This window comes from Hemicordylus capensis, chromosome 14 (genome assembly GCF_027244095.1).
Source record: "Hemicordylus capensis ecotype Gifberg chromosome 14, rHemCap1.1.pri, whole genome shotgun sequence".
Classification (NCBI taxonomy): domain Eukaryota; kingdom Metazoa; phylum Chordata; class Lepidosauria; order Squamata; family Cordylidae; genus Hemicordylus; species Hemicordylus capensis.
In genome coordinates this window covers 2541112-2562300 of record NC_069670.1, presented here as the reverse complement: position 1 = coordinate 2562300, position 21189 = coordinate 2541112, and the positions used below count along the sequence as shown (strand labels likewise).

General features: G+C 51.1%; 1 protein-coding gene across 2 annotated transcripts; it reads right to left on the bottom strand.

Annotated features, from left to right (window-relative positions):
* Positions 1–494: 494 nt before the first annotated feature.
* Positions 495–15965, bottom strand: ENSA (endosulfine alpha). 2 transcript variants are annotated; one of them, XM_053278209.1, is made up of 3 exons: positions 15737–15965; positions 9021–9149; positions 495–5732 (listed from the first exon to the last, which is right to left on the bottom strand). In XM_053278209.1, exons 1-3 carry the CDS (start codon positions 15791–15793, stop codon positions 5562–5564), a joined length of 357 nt encoding a protein of 118 aa, XP_053134184.1. In that variant the 5' UTR covers positions 15794–15965; the 3' UTR covers positions 495–5561. The 2 variants fall into 2 exon arrangements, with proteins under 2 accessions (XP_053134184.1, XP_053134185.1); XM_053278210.1 differs by lacking the exon at positions 15737–15965 and adding an exon at positions 15294–15486.
* Positions 15966–21189: the final 5224 nt, after the last annotated feature.

The window sequence follows — 21189 nt, the reverse complement described above, 5'->3', positions numbered from 1 at the left end:
GGAGAAGCCACTGCCAGTCTGGGTAGACAATACTGAGCTAGATGGACCAAGGGTCTGACTCAGTATACGGCAGCTTCCTCGGTTCCTATGAAGAGATACATGGGGGCAGCTAGAACATTCTCAGCATGGGAAGACATCTGAGGTTAACAGAACCACATAACAGATGCTATTGAAAAGCAATGTTCTAATTCTTTTCACCTGTGTGCAGAATGACTTGTGTTCTGGGCAGCAGTATCAAGGCTGTGTGTATGTGTAAATTCAGAGTGGGGCCTTCTTGATTCAGACCGAGTGGGATCAAAAATTAACTGAGCAGACATCAAAAAGCATGTGAGCGCGCACCTGTGCACACGTCTTGGAGGAAACACTGTGGAAGAGAAGTAAATAAATGTTACAGCTAACACCCTGATTTGAAACCGGGAGTTGTGAGACGCATGTGGACAAAACTGGGTTTGAGGTTCTTCGGGAGGTAACAGAGAAAATGGCAAATGTAGAGGTCGTGACAAGGGTCAACTTTATTTCCAAAAGTCACCACTCTCACAGTTTCTCATCAAACCCTCTTCCTCCACCTTTCTAGATCGCCACTCATTACTGGCCCGGCACAAGTCGCAGGACCCGCACACACCATTTCCCCGCTGCTGAGCGGCTTGAGTATCGGGCTTGGCTGCCTCAAGGACCGAATGAAAGAGGCGACACGTGTGAATGGCGCAGCGCAGAAAGGCTGCGTGGGGTTTTGTGTGTGCGTGTGCATTTTTTTTTTTTTTTTAGAAAAAAGCAAACACTAGGAGATAGATGAAGATGAGGTACAAAATTATATATATATATATATATATTTATATATATGATTCATATCTATTTACAGTATGGCTGGCACAAACAGCAGGATGGTTGCAGAGACGATACAAGACTGAAGAACTGCTCCCCGCACCGTCCCGCATCGGAAGTTAGGTGGGACGCGTGGAAAGAGAGAGAGAGAGAGAGCGAGCGAGCGAGCACGCACCCCCAAGCACGGTGTTGCCCATTTACAAAGTGAGAGGTGCTGCCAGCCCCAGCCAGCCCACCTCCTTGAGACGATGAACAGCCAGAACGGCTTCCACATGATTACAAATTAAACACTTGCCTCGGGACTCCAGCAACGGAAGCGGCAATGCAAGTTCACCCCGCTGACCGCCTTGCACAGAAGTCCAGGAAGGAGACCTTGCCAGCTGCACTTCTCAATGTGGCTTGCTCTAGGCCGGGCCACTTTCAGGCCCAAAGGATGGATGCGCACCCTTGTCCTTTCTGCAAGTACCAACTTAATTGGCGTGTATGCACAGCAATGCCAAGCGGAAGTCAGGTAGCAGTGGAGGCAGCTCCCCGCCTCGACCCTAGCGTCGGTTTCACCTCCCCGCCTCGAAGAAGCCTGCTAGGTTGCCAGGTTGACCAAGACGTCGTCCCAAAAGTTAACGCAGGCAGGGGAGATGGGCTGCTTTAACTCCCAGGCCCAAGCTCCTCCACTCTGGATGTGAGCACAGGCCAAGGTATGAAGACCCCCACGGGGACTCCCGGGCCAATGCAGTCTACCTGCCGGCACATTTAGCCAGGACTGGAAAGACAACCCTGGCCCCTGCTGGCTGGCAGCATTCACGGATGGCGATTGTCATTTTGACAGGCTGCCGGCTGCTCTCAGACGTGATGTGTCCTTTCCCAGGACGGCGACAGAAGACAGCCGAACCACAGAGGAAGGAGGGGGAGGCCAGAGAGGAACGAGCGGATTCCAGCCATCTATTTTTGCTTTGCCACTCATTTGCTCCACCCCACCCGATGCTTCCCCCTCTCCAAGCTGGCATTGCAGCAGACTGGCACTGCTCAGTTAAACTTTCCCCTTTTTAAAAAGCTCTCCGGGCTCCGCAAGCACATCGCTGCGAGTGGACGTCTCTATGGCAGGGGTGCGGGGCGCACTCCCGGGAAAGGTAGGCCTGCTTTCCTCTAGGAGACGGGCCTCACGAAAAGCAGGCCGCGGGCTGAGCACCCTCAGATCGACCCTGTGATCTTTCCCGGCCAAATTGAGTGGCAGTTTTGTGCAGCTGGGGAAGCTGCGAGGAAGCTGCGGAAGCGCAGGAGTGGGACAAGGAGGAGGGCCACCCGAAAAGCGTGGCTTTTAAAAACCTCGCCAATCCTTTTAATGTTTACAAGAAACACAGCACGTCTAGCAAAACCGCAAGAGGGGCAGAGCATTTCTCGATTCACCTGAAAAACCAATGCGCCACCTTTCCTTCCTACCTATGGCTGTCCAAGAAGCCGCCTCTTGCTTCCAGAAGGTGGCCATTTGGACAGGAGCTCCGCCTCCTACAGAGCTCGCCGTCTGGCAAGCTTTCGGAGACTCGAGGGGGCAAAGCCCCTCTGACAAGCCCTGATCACCCCCCAGTCCTGGAGCTGCTCAGCAGCTCTGCCCTGCTAGTCATGAGCGCCGCCATATCAAATCTATGCCTACGGCTAGGGGGCAGGCAACTTGCTAGTCGGAGGCAACCTTTTCCATGCCTCCTCTGTGCGGTCTTGGAGTAAAAGCTTGGCTGGGCCAAAGCTCTGCAGGATAGTGCTCCCAACGTCCTTACAAACTGGCCTCAGGTCTCCACATCCCAGACGCTGAAGCTCAGCAGGGGGAAAACCACTTGATTTGCAGGCAAAAGCCCCCACCCCCACCCCTGGCAACATCTCCAGTGAGGGCCAGGAAAGATCAACTGCAAAGTCCCCGTCGGTCACTGGGAATGCTATGAGCTAGACGGCTCAAGGGTCTGACTCAGCAGACAGCTTCACACGAACCGTCTCCCAGAGACAGGATCCCAGAACATATATCACAGCAGCTATTAAATCTAGCTGGGCAAGCCCGAGGGCAGGCGACAGACAAGGGAAAAGAGATTCCGTCCGGGGCCTATGGTGTCAATCTGTGCCCGAAGGTCAGAAGTTTAAGGTATTAAACTTGGGCGCTATTCCACCCCAGTTAAGGCACTACAATTTTGTTCATTTGGAAATCCAGGAAGTGCTGGAGAGGGTGTGAGGAACCAGGGGCTTCTTCCCATGCGGTGGCTGTGCCCAGCCATACCAGATTTGGGGGGGGGGGGGAGACATCTGACGCAGTGCGCATGGCCACGTGCAAGAAGCATGTGATGGGAGCAACTCCTCAAATGAAAGGACCCAGAAATGAATCTGGGAAAGAATCTGGGTTTGCCCTCTGGGATCTCACATGCCCTTAAAGACTGTGTAATGCAGCTACCCTGCCCCACAGATCTGAAGGGTCTGATTATACTAACAGCAATGATCTTACAAATTCTTACTCCTCAAGCAGGACCCCAACTTGCTTTCCTTCAGCATAAGGGGCGTTCTTCCTTTTATTTATGATCTGGCTGCACTGGAGGTATATATATATATATATAAATATTTGTAAACAATGGTGAAAAAGCCCCAATAAAAATTAAAATCTCTCCTCCAGAAAAGGAAACCTTTTAAGGCCCACAAACAGGGCCGCACGTAACCCACAATTCTGTATGTGGGATAAGTAAAGGTCGCAGAACTCAACATCCTGGGAATCTCAGCTTCCAGTTAAAATCATGTTTTGGGTCCTAAAGGCTTCGAGCACAAACTTCAAAGGATGTGGGCAAGATTTTGCGGCAGTCTCAAAAGCCAGGTGATGGGAGCGTTTTTGTAATGGTTCCAGCGACCTGCATTGCTCCTCTATAAACCAGAAAGTGCTGAAGAGCAGCACAGATTTGCGCAGGCCTGCAGGCGACATGATCTATCCAGATTGCAGAGCTCTGCTTTCCTTGGCACACACTTTTATTTCACACCCGCCCCACCCGCTGCAAGACAGGAGTCGCACAGTCCCGCACTCTGGTCCCTCCCCTCGGCTGCAACAAAAGCTGCCTGGGAAGTGGAACTGACCATTTTAGACCAGTGTGGGACAGGAGCCAGAAACTGGCACCCCTCTAACGACAACCGTTCCCCCAGCCAAGACTCCACCTGGCCCCCGAAACTGCCAACCCCAGAGGCAAACAATGGCCGCGCTTGAGCAGCAGCTGGAGCAAGAAGATCGGGCAGCCAGACAGTTCAGGAGAAGCGTGGGGCTTCGGTGCACCACCAGCCCATGTCCTTGTCAAAAGGGGCCCTCAGGGAAACCACCAACTGGGCAGGGGGGAGGAGCTTGCCAGCTGCTGGACCTTGCTGAAGAGCCCTATGAAGCCCTAAAGCTCGCACACTCTTAATAGCCAAGTCAATCCAATGAAGGTGTTTGATCAGAATCATGCATCCTCTGGAGCTTGCTGTTTCACTGCATGACGGTGGCAGGTGCCTGGCCCAGCCAAAGTGAGAGTGGAACCCACCTTCACACCCAGGTCTTAATAGCTATGTGGGCAGTAGAGAAACCGGGTAGCCTTCAGAGTAGGATGCAGCTCTCCCTGGGGAGATGTGCAGAAGGGCTAGGGCAGGTGCAAATCACAGCCACACCCTGGCCTTCCTCAGCAATTTCTAAATTTGGCCAAGAGGAACAAGCGTCACCCAACCCCAAAAAGTGCTGACCGAGGCCTCACTAGCCTAAAGCAGCAACCAATTCACTCGTGCTCGAAAAATCACTGCATCTCGGTGTGGCCGGCTGAGTGGATTTCAAAAGCAGCTTCACAAAGGACAGGACCTAGCGGCAGCCATCGGCCAAGACAGCAAAACAGAACCTCCATGTTCAGAGGCAGTATAACTGAGTACCGGCTGCTGGGGTCAGAGAATAGGGGCAGTGCTTGCCTTCGCACCTCGCTTGTGAGCATTCTGGAGGCGTATGGCTGGGTTGGAAGTAGGAAGTGAAATTCTTGGCCTGCCTCGAGGGCTCTTCTAAGAGCTGGTGCAGTGAGCTCCAAACGCAAAGTGCCCCGTTCGAATCACAAGCTGACGAAGTGGCCCTTAAGGGAGTCCCCTCTTTCTCAGCCTCCACTCCCTGCCTCGGAATACAGAGGATACCAATACTGCCCTACCTCGCAGGGTTGGGATTACGGCCATGGATGCGAAGCGCTGCGTACACGCAAAAGCGTTTGAGAAATGCTCAGTATATCGTCAAGCTAATGTGAGTGTGTTCTCCGGCTCCCTTTGAACAGCACTGAACGGCGCAGTCTGTCTGCCAGCTCTGAACAAACGCCAAGCTTGCGGGATTCCTCGTTCTCTGGTCTTCCCCAGCTCCGAAGAGAAAAGCAGCGGGAAGGCGCCATCATGGCCGAAGACACAGAATGCAAGCGAGCCCCCACAGGCAAGCTAAGGAAGCAAGTGTTGACCCGGAAGGGTCCACACACACACACACACAGAGAGGCTGGGGCCATTGCAAGAAGATGCAAATCAGAACCACAAAGGCGTCCAAGTGTCTCGGCTTCTGGGTTGGATTACGATAAATATTTCCAAAGGCTATGAGAGTCCTGCAAGTCCCAGTCCAATGATACAGCAAAGTTCAATTGGTTGGACGCCAAAAAAAAATTATATATCACCAAACCAAACCAGGGGAGCGGGGAAAGGAGGAGGAGGAGAAGGAGAGGCACCTGCCAGGATTGTGCAGGCTACCCTGCCAGCTTGCTGGTGACAAGGGAGGATTTCCTCTGAGGCAGATCCTGCGGTGTCGGGATGTGATCGCCCGTCACAAGGTTCTTGTCGGGTCCCGCGGCTGGCAGCTGCTTATTCTTGATCTTTGCTTTGGCCATGTTGTAGTCCCCGGAGTCGAAGTACTTTTGCTGCAAGGGAGAGGAGAAATACACCCACCAAAAGTTTAGATTTAGCTGAGAGGTGGGCAACAGGCAGACGCTGGCCACATTCAGCCCAAGAAGAGGCACCACGTGGCCCATCAAGATCTGCACACACACATCGCTCAGGCCTTGGCAAATTCTCTCTGGATCTAGGAGCCAACCCAACAATTTAGGAGCTGGACAATGGACAAAAATAATGAACTCAGCGATGGACATTGTGGAGGAGGAACGTCAATGGGCTTCTTTTTATTCTCTTTACAAGTAATGGAGCCAGCGTGGTGTAGCGGTTAGAGTGCTGGAGACCCGAGTTCAAATCCCCATTCAGCCACATGAGACTTGCTGGGTGACTCTGGGCCAGTCACTTCTCTCTTAGCCTCACCTACTTCACAGGGTTGTTGTGAGGAGAAACTTAAGCATGTAATAGGCTCTGGGCTCTTTGGAGGGAGAGTGGGATATAAATGTAATAATAGTAATAACAATGTATTTAGAACAGAAACAGGGCTGCCTGGGACAAATAAAGATTTTATTAAATATCTCTACCGCTCAATATTCTAGTCAAGATGCCAGGGTTAAATTTCGAGGCACCAGCCAATGTTCCCTGGAACAAGGATTCCAAGGTTGTCAACTACCACTCCCATAATCCCCAGCTGCAACGGTCTCTGGCTGGGGATTATGGGCATTGTAGTCAACAACATTTGGGAATCCCTGTTACAGGCAACACTGGCTATGGGGCTCCTGTCTAGCCCTCCATATATACCTTTCCTTTTCCTTTTCTAAAAATGATGTAACTTTGCAACCATAGGGAGTGAGGATCAGAAAGAGCCCGTCACAACCACCTCAAAGCATCCAGGGACATGTGTGAAACTGGCTGGCAACAGTCCCGTGATTTTTCCACCCCGCTCCCTTCATGAATGATCCTCTTGCTCGCAAGATCAGCAGAACTATTACTTATTGGGGTTGCTGCCACAACCAGGAGGCTGTCAGGGGGCAAAAGCAGCCTCTAGGGCAGGGCTCTCAAACCACGGCCCACCAGCCGCCATTGGCCTACAACTCCCATCAGCCCCCAGCACAAGGGGCCACTCGGCAGAGGGTGATGGGCGTTCCAGGCCAGCCGCAGCGGAGGACCACAGGGTCAGGGGCCTTTCTAAGGCATGCGCAGGTGTGCGCTCACAAAATTGTGGATGTCCACTCAGTCAGCTTTTAGATCCTGCTCGGGCTGAACCAGGAAGGCCCCACTCTGGATGCCTTTTTTCGCGCACATTACCTTGACCCTGCCGCCCAGAACAAAACTCATCCTGCACACAGAGGAAAACAGCGAGAGAGAACACTGCCCAGGTTTGAGGAAGAGGTAGAGGCAGTCACAGGGGAAAGAGGAAAGGCAGCCTTGCCAGATCTGGGGTGAAGCAAAGAAAAGTAAGGCCCAGGGCGTCAGTGCGAGGATGGAATGGATGTTCCCCCAACACTATAAGGGCGCAACCCTTTATCCTTGATGGTTGCTTTAAAAAGAAGCAGCAGCCCCACCCATTTCAATGGGGCGTGAGCAGGAGGCCTTTCCACTGAGCTGTGCCCTACGGCGCACGGACACACCTTAGATGCCTTGAAGAGGAGATTCGACAAATTCATGGAGCAGTCTGCCAGGGATGGATCTAAAGGGTGGAGCACGCACTCTGTAGGCAGAAGGTCCCAGGTTCAATCCCTGGCATCACACCAAGAAGGGCTGGGACGCCTGGGGAGAGGACTGCTGGTTGGCGTAAAGCATACTGTGCCAGACGGATTAATAGTCTATGGCAGCTGTACGTACATTCTGAATGGAACTTCCATGTTCAGAAGTAGCCTACCTTTATTTATTTATTTATCCATCCAGACATCGAGTCCTTCCCAAGGACATGGGATGGCTGAATTTTATTGTCAATGTTGTTTTTATTTATTTATTCAATTTCTATACTGCCCTTCCAAAAACGGCTCAGGGCGGTTTACACCAGAGAAATAACAAATAAATAAGATGGATCCCTGTCCCCAAATGGCTCACAACCTAAAAGAAACACAAGATAGAAACCAGCAGCAGTCACTGGAGTTCCTGTGCTGGGGGTGGATAGGGCCAGTTACTCTCCTCTTGTTAAATAAAGAGAATCACCACGTTAAAAGGTGCCTCTTTGCCAAGTTAGCAGGGGCACGCAGTTGGCCACTGTGGCATGCTGGACTAGACAGGCCTTTACTTTCACATCAACATCCCCATAAGGTTAGGGAGGATGGGGTCTATCAAAAGCCAGTAGCCATCACAGTTAAATGGAGCCTCCATATTCAGGGGCAGTCTACCTCAGAGTACCAGGTGGCGAGGACAAAACAACAGGACGACGATTCCTATTCATGACCTGGCTGCGAGATTCCCCAAGAGAATCCGGTTGCTTGACTAGACTGAGCATTGGGCTGATCCAGCTTGGCTCTTCATACATCCTTGACGTAATGGGGGCTAGATTAGACCAGGACTCCCCAACTTCGACCCTGCTGCAGATGTTGGTCTGCAACTCCCATCATCCCTGACTATTCGTCACTGTGGCTGGGGATGCTGGGAGCTGTATTCCAAAAACTGCTGGAGGGCCAAAGTGGAGTAGCCCTGGATTAGGCCAATGGAGCCAGAAAGCTCAGCATTCGGTCTTCTGACAGTCACTCAGTGGATGCCCCACAAGCTCACACAGGCCAAATACGGGCCTTTCCCTTCCCGCTTCGTGCTCAGCACCCAGTACTTGGAAGTCTGTGTTTCTGGTTATCACCGCTAATACAGGAGAACCTTGTTAGTCACAAGGGTTCCATCCCTCGTCTACTACTGCGAGTAACAAGGCATCACAGCTGTGGGGAAAAGGGGTTTTGATTCCAGGGTGGAGGGGAATTTTTTTTTAAAGGCAAAAGTAGGCTCAGAACGTACTGTGGCATGCTCTGCGGGTCCCCCATGCGCCCAGGAACGGCCCCCAAAGGAAGAAATGCCACAGAAAACTGATTTTGTCAAGAAACGAGACACAATTTTCTTCTTTTAGAAAAAAATGGAGGGCGGAAGTGGAGGGCAGTCACTTCTGGCCCGCTAGGAACCACAGAGAACATGGGTTTTAACCCGATCATATCCGCAGATACTAGAAATGGTTGTCTATTAGACACCCCGCGGAAGCACAAACCACCAGGTTCTCCGGTCGATGCCACTTCTGCCCCCACCCGAATTCTCCTCCCAGCCAGATCCTTAGCTGCAGGACTCTCCATTTCAGAAAGCAGCCTCTGGGCACGTACCCCTTTCTGGAGTCTTTTCATTAAGAAGTCAGAACCGCCGGGCTTCTGGAGTCCCAGGTTCGGGTATTTGGCTTTTAGCTTCGCCTCTTCGGCTCTCTCGGGGACAACTGCTTCCTTCTCCTGCGTATCCTGGAAGAAAAGGCACAGAAGGCATCTAGAACCAAATGCACACCAGCAAAGTGATCTGCCGGTGCTCAGCGGCAGAAAGAGGTTAGCTCGAAGCATTAATTCCCTCATAAGCCCCCACTGGAAAGTATGGCTTGGCGTGTTTTGTAACCATGGTTACAAGGGATCCGCATTAACAGAAGTGCAGGGGCAGGCAGGATCAAGGCACTGTGCGCACACGTGCATTCAGAGCGGGACCCTTCCGGATTAAACCTGAGCGGGATCTAAAATTAACTGAGCGGACATCAAGCAATGTGTGAGTGCACACACAAGCACACACCTCCTCATGTCTCTAGGCAACTGCAAACCATGGTTTGGAGGAAGGCATTGTTAGACCAACAGTGGCCATGCCTGCTTGCAAGAATGCAGTCCACTCACCCTTGCTGGATCAGGAGAGGAGAGAAGGGGACAGGCAGTGTGGCCTAGTGGCTACGGTATCCAACTTAGACCAGAGAGATCTGGGGTCAAATGCTGGCCTCGCCGTGATGCACCCTGGCTAGCCCTGGGCCACTATCTGTATCTGAGCCTGACCTAGCTCAGAGCCCTTGGGAGGATAAAGAGAATGAACAGAAGAGGCCATATTCCCTGTTACTGGGATTGCCAAACGCTGTTAACTACAACTCCCATAATTCCCAGCTAAAGGCCATCACAAGCTGAGGGTGATGGGAGTTGCGGTCAACACCACCTGGAAATCCCAATGTTGCAGGGAACGCTGCCTCTGGGCAAGTCTGAGGAGGGGAGGACTGTCAAGCCAATATAAGACCAAAAAAAGGGGGGGAGTCCCCCCTGCACCTGCCCGACACCACTCCAATGAATCCACTTTGCTCTGCCAAGTCAAGGGGTCATAAGAACATCGGAACAGCCCTGCTGGATCAGGCCCATGGAGGCCCATCTAGTCCAGCATCCTGTTTCACACAGTGGCCCACCAGATGCCGCTGGAAGCCGCAGGCAGGAGTTGAGGGCATGCCCTCTCTCCTGCTCTTACTCCCCTGCAATTTGTACGCAGAGGCATCCTGCCTTTGAGGCTGGAGGTGGCCTTTAGCCCTCCAACTATTAGCCACTGATAGACCTCTCCTCCATGAATTTATCTAAACCCCTCTTAAAGCCCTCCAGGTTGCTGGCTGTCACCACATCTTGTGGCAGAGAATTCCACAGGTTGATTATGCATTTTGTGAAAAAGTACTTCTCGTCAGTCCTAACTTCCCAACCTTCCATTTCATGGGATGTCCCCTCATTCTAGTGTGGTAAGAGAGGGAGAAAAATTTCTCTGTCCACTCTCTCTACTCTATGCATAATTGTATACACCTCTATCATATCTCTCCTTAGTTGCCTCCTTTCCAGACTAAAGAGCCCCAGATGCTGTAGCCTAGCCTCATCAGGACGCTGCTCCAGGCCCCTGATCATCTGGGTTGCCCTCTTCTGCGCCTTTTCCCGTTCTACAATATCGGTGAGCATGACTGTGAGGCACGACTGTGCTCCGATGCACACACAAACGCAGCCTCAGCTTTTCTCAGCCACGGCTGAAAGCCCATTCCGGTCCTCGGAGCCAGAGAAGCCCTTTTGTCCCGTCATGAGTGCTGTTTGGAACATCCAGGACTATTTTCAGAGTGGCACGCCCGAGGGCACTGTCCCTGCCAACCGAGCTGCCCTTCCCCGACAATCCCAGATTGTTCCAGTATCCTTTAGCGGATGGCACCAGGGGTGGCGGGGATGGTGGTGGGGAAATGGCCTCTTAGCACCCTATTGCTATCTGCTTTGGGACAGAATTACAGATGTGCATTAATGCGCATGTGCAATCTAACATAGCGCTCTCTCTCTCTCACACACACACACACACACACACACACACACACACACACACACACAGAGTATTCCGTGCTTACTGAAGTGCCCTGGCTGACTCAAGGAAGAGGGAGGTCAACATTTTACACTGAGATAGGCGATGGAGATCTGTGTTACCGCCAACAGACCAGAAGGCCCTCTCTAGGCAAACAAGTGAGCTAGGAACCCTCACAAGGTGACTATGAAACTTACAAGGGGACCACACGGAGACGGGCCTTCTCGCTTGCGGAATGCGCTCCCTGCCGAGATAACGATCCCCCCCATCTCTGACTATTTTAAAAAAAATATCTGAAGACGCGGTCTCTTCACGCAAGCTTTTTCAGCTTTTTAAATGTGTAGGTTTTAATTTTAGACCGTTTTTACATTGTTAAACTGTTTTAACCTTTTATATTTGTTTTAATTGTTTGTATGTTATTGTTAACCGCCCAGAGAGGAAACATAAGCTAAATAAATAAATAAAGCATGACGGATAAATAAAAATAAATAAATAAAGCAGGCATGCCATTGCAGCACCCTAGAAACCTGACCCATATTTGACTAAAGGGCAGGATAAGAGTGTTCCTCCCTGACCTCACAGTGGGAACAGGAAGGAACCAAAGAGTCAACCCCCGGACAAGGGAAAAGAGCAACTCAACCTCCCAGGCAATATTGCATCGGTGTGGCCACATAAGGATTTGGCAGGTGCAGAGAACTTTACATTTTCAAAAGGCCAACAGGAGCCCAGCCTACGGCAAATATCCTTGCAGGATAATATGTATGAATATGCAGAGGTTTGCCTGGGTGGAGTGGGATTTGCACCTGGAGCTGAACACTTGGCCAGAACAACCCTTTGCTTTGAGAGTTGGGAGGCAGGCAGAAAGATGATGATGCATCTGGGGGCGGTGGGGGGGAATCACTTCAGTGGTTACATCGTCAGGCAGATGAGCTCCGTGGGCAGCGTTCCAAAAAAAGGGGATGACTCAGAAAAAACACACCAAGGCAAAAGGAGAGGAGAGAAAACGCTCACGGGGAGGAATCCTGTGGGATGACAGAGAATGGCGTCATATCACGGCCGGCCTCCACTTTGGGGGCACTGGGGAATGTGCACCCCCACACAGCATCTGCTCCAAAGCCTCCAGGTAAGGCCTCGGTCTGTCCAACCTTTGTACAGAGCACAGCACCGTACATGCTTCATAAGCAATTCTGCTCTCTGGACAGCAACTACTACGTGTGTCAAGCTTGCAAAGGAGACCTAGATCAGGTCAAGGGCAGGGGTGGTCCTACTAAACCGTCCAGCATCCCATTCCCACCAGCAGCCTCCAGGAAGTCCAGAAAGGGAAGCATTTGCCATCAGAGCTGCCATATACTGAGTCAGACCACTGGTCCATCTAGCTCAGTGCTGTCTACTCTGACTGGCAGCAGCTCTCCAAGGTTTTGGGCAGGCGTCTCTCCCAGCTCCACCTGGAGATGTTGCCAGGGATTGAACCTGGGACTCTCTGCATACGTGCAGGTGCTCTGACACTGAGTTACAGCCTGTCACAAAGGGGGTGTGAAGTGGTACTTTTTTCTGTTCTGAATTTACTGCCAATTTCGTTGGGTAGTGCGGTGGAAGAAAGAGAAAAATCTCAAAAATCTATTTTTAAAAAAAAATCACAATCTAAAAAAGAAACCTAAGCTAGACACCAGCAACAGACACAGGAGGGATGCTGTGCTGGGGACGGAGAGGGCCAGTTGCTCTCCCCGGCTCAATAAAGAGAACCACCACTTTTAAAAGGTGCCGCTTTGCTCAGTTAGTAGGGGAGACCTCCATTTACCCCATCCTCCCCCGCCAAGGGAAAGGCACTCCAGCCTCCTGACCCACTTGGTTTCCCGTGTCGGCACCTTTCCCAGAGCAGAGACATCATCTCTCCTGCAACTGCCAGGCTAGATGCCCCCACTGGTGTTTCCCATGTCCTTGAACCGAGCAAGTCCAAGCTTGGCAGAGATGTTTGTTCTGAGCGGCCGATTTGGGGCCAGGAGTAAGCCAGGCTTGATGTGCCCCCTCAGGTGCTACCCCTTCCAGCTCTGACCACGGCCTGGCTTGGGATGCAGGGGCCCCAATTTGCCAGGAGCGCTCCCTGTCACAGGAACTCTCGTAATACCCAAGCTGGGGATGACCAAAGCTGTGGTCAGCAAGATCCACTACAGGGATCGCTGTTGGAAAGCATGGAGGGAAACAGCTCTCCCACCCAGCATGAGGAAAAGAGGCCAGAGGCAGAGGAAACCCTCAAAGGGGCTACCTACCTCTGCCCTGACCTTCACCAGAGACAAGTTCGGGCATCCATGGCTCAAGCTTCTCCTTTCAGCCTGTGGTCCCAGCATTCTGTTTCCAGCAGAGGCAAGCCACTGAAGGGCCCTAAGGACATCTGTCCGACACTCTGCAATGCCCAGGTTCAAACCCTGGCCTGGCAGCATTGCTAGGAAAGTCCAATGTCTGAGACATTGGAGAGCCACTGCCAGTCAGAGTAAGCAATGCTGGGCTAGACAGATCAAGGATCTGACTCAGTAGAAGGCAGCATCACGTGTTCATATTTGTTGCAAGTATGAGAGATGCAAGTTTGGGGTGGGATACAAATATACTAATTCCATAAAATGTTGAGAGAAACACTTCCCATCTTGGCTAAGATGGCTGTTCAGGTCTGCGCCTGTCAAAGGTGTCTACGGTCCTGTCAAAACCAACACCCTAGTGAGAACAGGCTGCCAAACTGCCTCTGCAAGCAGATCCTGAGGGCAAATGAGAACTTCTGACCCAGAAAAACAAAAGGTGCCACCCTGACAGGCCCTTCCCTGGACTAGTCACAGCACTATTAAAAATGGAAAGGCCCAACAATGCTCCCATAAATTATTGGCTAGCTCTTAGGAGTCCCATCTCTTCAAAAGGATGGAGTTGGTTCTACCACCAGCACAGCAGCTAATAGTGCTGCATTCCCCCCCATTTTGACTTCCAACGGTTAGTGGCAGCGTGGATCTTCTCCCACAATGGTCACCATAAGTTTGATCGGTCATAGCAGAAATTCCCAGCAAGAAGGTCTGTCACTACCAGCCAGCTGGATACAAGGACGACAGGATAATCCCCTGGCTTTCAGTAAGCACTAGTTTGAATGGTTTAACAGTCATTCTTTCGTCATAGGGAACCACAGCTCTCTGTGGGACATCTGAAATCCCTACCAGAGAATTCTCAGCATTGCCCACCAATCTACAGTTCCCAGGATTCTTTGGGAGAAGAAACTGGCAATAAAATCAGCATAAAAGCAATATAATCTGTAGTGAAGATAAGATAAAAAGCCCAGGATTGATCATTTTAGCAAGGGACTACAGTAAGCAGGAGATAATTTCAGACAAGATCCACTTCGCTCCCTGGAAAGTCTACATGCAAGGAAATTACTACAGACCATGATGTAGTGTGGGTTCTTCATTACTTATACTGCAAAGAATCTAGTCGTCTGCGAGGAATTAGGAGTCACTTTCAGGAGAACAGAGAGGGAAGCTTTTGGGAATCAAAAGGAAGCTTTTCCTTTTAGGTCGCCCACGTTTCATACATGACTTGTGTAAGTATGAATTATCAAGGTAGGCTACTAAGATTATGGGCTAGTAACTCTCTAGTTAGGAAGGCTGCACTTAACTCCACAATGCAAAACAATTCAATCAGCCAAAGCAGGAATTCATGGTAAGAGCATCTCTTTCCCCTTCACAGCTCCCTTTTTATCCCTAGCAAGTACAGAACTGTGAGTTCAGACAACCAAGGCATAAATACAAGGGTAGCCAGTCTGCAAGATAAGCCACCAATGCAAGAGGCAGGCGAAGTGAACAGAAGTGAGCTCATCAGCACAGGGAACTCAAATGGGGACCAGAGTGTTCACAGATGGATCTGTCACACACACGCCTCTCCCCACCCAAAAGTAAAGAGAAAATATAAATTTGATCACAGTTCTTTTCTGGCACAAACTTTTGGCAATATTATTAAATGCAACAGAGTAGAATACAAATTGAAATATAAAGCCACCAAAGAGACTTGTACACTTTCCACCACCTCCCATCCAAAAACTCTTATTATCACGATAATAAATTCTTATTTCAGATTTGCACCATCTCCCAGGCTCTGTCTGCTTACACCACTGAGGAGTCCCAATTCAGGATCCTTTCCCATTCCAAAGGACCCTCAATATCCCAGAATCCTCAACTGAAGACTCCTTCATCCCCTCCCACCCACCCCCCGCAAACATTCAATGCCCTTTTGAGGAAACCAACCATAGAGTCACCACCATCACAGTCCTCAACAGCACTCTTGGTCTAATGGTTTTTCCACTCTTCGCTTTGCAGCGCAAGGCACAGCCGGGTGTCGCGCCACAGAGCCGTCGAGGGTAGGAAGAGCGCCACTATGGTGAATCCATAAAGAATCACGTGGCTTTGGCTCCCCACTTGCACACCGGAAGTTCGGCTTCAGAGAGAGGAGGGTGTGAGTCTAGCCTTCTCCCTCCTAGTCTCTATGTTCTCAACGGTCCTAAACACCGGAAAGGCCCACCCGTCCAAAGGCGCCAGCCAATCAGCACCTAGCGTGACTGGAAAGCAGCCAATCCAAGGACAGTTTCGAGCGGAGTGGCGAGCCGAACAACCAATCATGAATCCCGCACAAACAAGCGGGGACCCAGCGCTCGCGTTCTCTGTCGCCGCGTTCCCCTCCCCGCCCTCACCTGTTTCTCGTCGCCGGTCTCGTCAGAGCGGCCGTCGCCGGCGGGCGCGTCAGACATGGCGAGAGTGGGGGATACTGGGGCGGAGAGAGAAAGGAGAGGGTCGAAGCGCTGGGGCCAGGCGAGGCCGGCGCTCCTTACTCCAGCGCCCTCTTCCTCACTCTCTCTTACTTTCACCGTGGAGCCAAAATGGCCTCCACCTCCACCGCCCCCTTTCTAACTTCCCCCACCCCCTTAGCGTGAGCGTCAAGCCGCACAGCCAATCAGAACCAAGGATGCGGGAGGTGGGTGACATCACAGCCGGCCAATCGGGTCCGGCTTTGTCCAATGACTGACGGAGATGTCGTCGAAGTTGAGGAGGCGGGTCGGGGGGCGAGGCAAAGATTTAAAATTGTCGAATTGGACGGGCAGCGGCTTCAGCCAATAGGCATAAGGGAGGCTGAGAGGTGGGTTAATAGGGGCTCTGGGTGGGTGGGCTGTTTTTCAGCTGGGTCAGCTGATTGGCTGAGAGAAAGTCCGTCAGGACTTGAAGGGCAATTTTGCTGGGATGTGTGGAAAAGCTTACTCAGTCTAATTAATTAATTAGCCATTAATGAATAAGCCACATATTACGAATAGCCCGCCCACAGACATAAATTTTAAAGCAAGCCACGCAAGCACCGATATATGCATTAGGAATACAAAGCGACTTTATATAAACATTTATTTTATGTATCCACGGTACTGTACTGTTTCCAAAAACGGCCCGCTTGCGGAGGGGGGGCGGGGGGCGGTCAATGCCTTTGAGCATGCGCACTGTATTCCCCGCGCAACCCCCGGCCCCCGGCCCTTTCCAAGTGCCTCTGAGTGTGTACAGAGTGATCTCTCTTGATCCGAACAATGCTCAGAAGAAAGTTAAATGTTACTCAGCAGATGAAGTATTGTTGTTTGTAAGAGAGAGCTGTGGGCAGAGTGTCTCTGAGCATGTGCAGAGGTGTTTTTTTTGTTTTCAAATCTCCACCGAACACTACCCTTGTAATTTGTTTTTCTGATCATTTGCATCGTTTTAATACCTTTTTATATACCATCTTGAAAATTCCTAATTGAAAGATAGGTTAGAAACAGTGTTCTCTCTCTCTCTCTCTTTTCCCCCCATCTGTGTCAGGAATGAGTTTTGTTCTGGGCGGCAGTATCAAGGCAGGGTGTGCGCACCTGCATTCAGAATGGGGCTTTCCTGATTCAACCTGACCGGGACCTAAAATTAATTGAGCGGATAACCAAAAACTTGTGAGCGGGCGCACCTGCGCGCACCTTAGAGGGAACACTGGACTTAGAGACCATTATTCTGATAAATTAAAAGCATTTCTTAGCATGTGCGGGGTGCAGAAGAGTTTTTAATGGCTTCAGCGGTGCAAAGCACATTGCCTCACAGGCAGTTATTCTTTCACAACATCATGTCAAAGTGCCTCTTGAATGTGCGAAGAGTGACTTTCCCTGCTAACAAGAAGCAGCTCATTACAAAAACCAGTGGAAGTTAGTTTTATCAATGGCTATGAGGCCTGGTAACAGAAAGGACCCTCCGTTAACAGAGGCAGTATACTTCCAAGTGCCAAGGGAGAAGGGGTGGCATCTCCTGCACCTGCCACCCCCACACCACGTCTCCCACTGTCCTGATTCTCCTATTTAAGTTTTTTAACAAAGCGAGGCCAAATGTTGTCAAAAAGAGCAACCAATAGAGTTCTATGGCACTTTAAATATGACCCGATTTACTGTGGCCTGTGCTTCTGAAAGCTTATCCCGCAATAAACTGGTTATTCGTTCAGGAGGAGAGCTGGTCTGGTGGTCGCAAGCATGACTTGTCCCCTTAGCTAAGCAGGGTCCACCCTGCTTGCATTTGAATGGGAGACTTGATGTGTGGTCGCTGGAGCCACTCTGGGAAGAGCAGAAGGTTCCCAGTCCCCTCCCTGGCAGCATCTCCAAGATAGGGCTGAAAGAGAGACTCCTGCCTGCAACCTTGGAGAAGCTGCTGCCAGTCTGTGAAGACAATCCTGAGCTAGATAGACCAATGGTCTGACTCAGTATATGGCAGCTTCCTATGTTCCTATGAGTGGGGCTTGCGAATTTAATTAAAGCTCTGCTGTACGTTTCCGGATGGCAGCCCTCCAGCTCCTACAAGACTCTTGTGTGCCTTAAAGGACAGGGGCACCCACAGGAACTCAGAGAGCTTTACAGACCCTTGGCCCACCGAGCTCAGTATTGTCTACACTGCCTGCCCTGGCAGCAGCTCTCTCCAGTTCCAGATTAGGATATTTGCCAGCCCTACCTCTGTGGCGGGCAACAGAAGGGGCCAAAAGCATTTATTCTGAAACAGAAATGGGGGTGGGACAGAGGAGCCCCGCGGTAATTTTGGAGCCTGGACCGAAAGTCCTTTGGAGCCCACCCACCACCTGCACCTTAAGCATCATTCACCTACACACACACACACACACACACACACACACACACACACACGATACTGACTCTGGGCCAGTCACGTCTCTCTCTCAGCCTAACCTACTTCACAGGGTTGTTGTGAAAGAGAAACTCAAGTATGGAGTACACCGCTCTGGGCTCCTTGGAGGAAGAGCGGGATATAAATGTAATAATAATAATAATAATAATAATAATAATAATAATAATAATATAAAATAAATAAATAAATAGTCATGCATGGCCCAGCGGAATGGTGACCACACCACTTGGGACAGACTAAAGTGGATTTGCGGGCCCCCAGGGGGTGTGGAGGGGGGTGCTTGCCCCCCGATGTCCTCACCCTTGCTGGATCAGGAGAGGAGAGAAGGGGACAGGCAGTGTGGCCTAGTGGCTACGGTATCCAACGTAGATCGGAGAGATCTGGGGTCAAATGCTGGCCTCGCCATGATGCACCCTGGCTAGCCCTGGGCTACTATCTGTATCTGAGCCTGACCTAGCTCAGAGCCCTTGGGAGGATAAAGAGAATGAATAGAAGAGGCCATATTCCCTGTTACTGGGATTGCCAAACGCTGTTAACTACAACTCCCATAATTCCCAGCTAAAGGCCATCACAACAAGCTGAGGGTGATGGGAGTTGCGGTCAACACCACCTGGAAATCCCAATGTTGCAGGGAACGCTGCCTCTGGGCAAGTCTGAGGAGAAGTGAGGGGAGGACTGTCAACCCAATATAAGACCAAAAAGCGGGGGGGAGTCCCCCCTGCACCTGCCCGACACCACTCCAATGAATCCACTTTGCTCTGCCAAGTCAAGGGGTCATAAGAACATCAGAACAGCCCTGCTGGATCAGGCCCAAGGAGGCCCATCTAGTCCAGCATCCTGTTTCACACAGTGGCCCACCAGATGCTGCTGGAAGCCGCAGGCAGTAGTTGAGGGGATGCCCTCTCTCCTGCTCTTACTCCCCTGCAATTTGTACGCAGAAGCATCGCTGAATAGGGTTAGGTTAACCCTAACCCTAACCCTTGCCCTACCTGGGGCTTTTATGCACAAGAGGTTTTACTGTGAGTTTACGGGGAGACTTTACTGCGAACTCAAAGTTCTCCTGATAACACACAGGGACTTCGGGGTAAATCTAGCCGATATGTGAACTCATCCCCTCCATTCTGGAAAGAGATGTGAGTTAAAGGGCTTCAAAAGCTCCGTGTGAGAAGCTTCTGGGAGAGGCTGCCGGGAGGCTTTACAGGAAGGGCTGTTACCCCGAATCTCCTCTGGGAGAGAGTGTGTGCGTTCACACACCAGGCAAACTTACCCCAAAGTCCCTCCGAGATCCTTGGACCCACCCCACACACAGATCGGGCTTTGTCTTGCAAATCCTAGCCTATCTTGGTGCATCTCCGGGTTTTAAAAATGCTGGCAAATAAGGAGAGGCACTGACGTAGAATCATTAGCATGATAAGAGGGATATTCTCTTTAGAAAAAGCAGATATAGCTCTTTAGAAATCTCTCCCCCCTGCCAATTGGCTAGAAGGAAACACAGAGGCATGCCATGTGAACTTGTCCCAAAACCAAACCCCAGAGCAGAGGGGAGGGGCTGCTTCCCTCAATGCCACGAGTGTGATTCGAAGTGGCTTCGCTCAACATTGACCCTGCAGCATGAAGCTAGGTGTGAATAACTCCCAGGGACTGCAATTGGGAAACAGGAAGCTGCCTTCTACTGAGTCAGACCCTTAGTCCATCTAGCTCAGTACCGCCTGCACTGACTGGCAGCGGCTCTCCAAGGTTTCAGGCTCAGGAATATTTCCCAGCCCGACCTGGAGATGCTGCCAGGGAGTGAACCACTGAGCGAGGGCCCCACCATCCCTTATTGTAAGCGGCAAGTGGCCAGGTTGCTTGTTTGCGGAAAGAACTCAAGACATGCTCAGGGGCTGGCCAAGCAGCAGCACATCCAAGCCTGCCTTTCGGATCCATCTCTGGAGCTTCTGAGAGCCTCTTGACATGTAAGCATCGGCCTTTGATGTCTCACAGTCAGTCTCCACTAGGCCCCTTAGCCAAGGTGTGCTGAGCGCCCTTTGAACACACACCAGCCCCAGACTGCATTGAGAGAGCCCCACCTCTCCCCCGCGAAAGAGGCAGGCCCTTGAACGCTCTCCGCTGGGGATAGGGACCGCTCGGCAGCCTCGCCCAACCATTCTACACGGGTGAGGGAGCAGGGGGAGAAATCAATCCCGGCTTAATGATCCATGCTTGATGCGCTGGTTTGTATCTGATTGTTGACGGTTAGGGCCAAATGGAAACCAGAAGCAACGTTGCAACCAACAGCCAATACTTAAAAAAAAACAACCCACACATACTCTGCCGAAGCTTAAGACAGAACAGAGTTTTCCCAGCCTTGTGGTTCATATTCATGAGAGCGCCTTTGAAGTTTGAAGAAGAGCGAGATACACGCATGCTTAAAATCAAACAAAAGATTGTTTCTTTATTTGAAGGATGAGTTCCCCTGGGTGGGAGACATAGGAACATAGGAAGCTGCCACATACTGAGTCAGACCCTTGGTCTAACTAGCTCAGTATTGTCTACTCAGACTGGCAGCGGCTTCTCCAAGGTTGCAGGCAGGAGTCTCTCTCAGCCCTCTCTTGGAGATGCTGCCAGGGAGGGAACTTGGAATCTTTTGGATGCAAGTAAGCAGGTGCTCTACCACTGAGCTATGACCCCATCAATTTAGGGGATGTATTTGGACTACAACTCCCATAATCCCCAGCCACAGTGGCCAATAGCCAGTGATTATGGGAGTTGTAGGCCAACATCTGCAGAGGGGCGAAGTTGAGAAGCCCTGCCCTAAGGGGAAGATCTCATGTTCACATGTAGCCTCTCATTCAAATGGAAACCAAGGTGGACCCTGCTTAGCAAAGGGGACAATTCATGCTTGCTATCACAAGGTCAGCTCCCATGGGCTGCAATCCTATACACATTTTACTTAGGATTCAATGCCTAGAGAGCAAGAGGTTGC

Bases quoted from the DNA above. Each gene is read 5' to 3' on its own strand.
- ENSA (XM_053278209.1), bottom strand. From the start codon at position 15,793: ATGTCTGACGCGCCCGCCGGCGACGGCCGCTCTGACGAGACCGGCGAC. The intron at 9,150-15,736 runs GTGAGGGCGGGG...CTTTTCTTCCAG, and splicing joins AGACCGGCGACGAGAAACAG to GATACGCAGGAGAAGGAAGC. The intron at 5,733-9,020 runs GTACGTGCCCAG...TCTCCCTTGCAG, and splicing joins TGAAAAGACTCCAGAAAGGG to CAAAAGTACTTCGACTCCGG.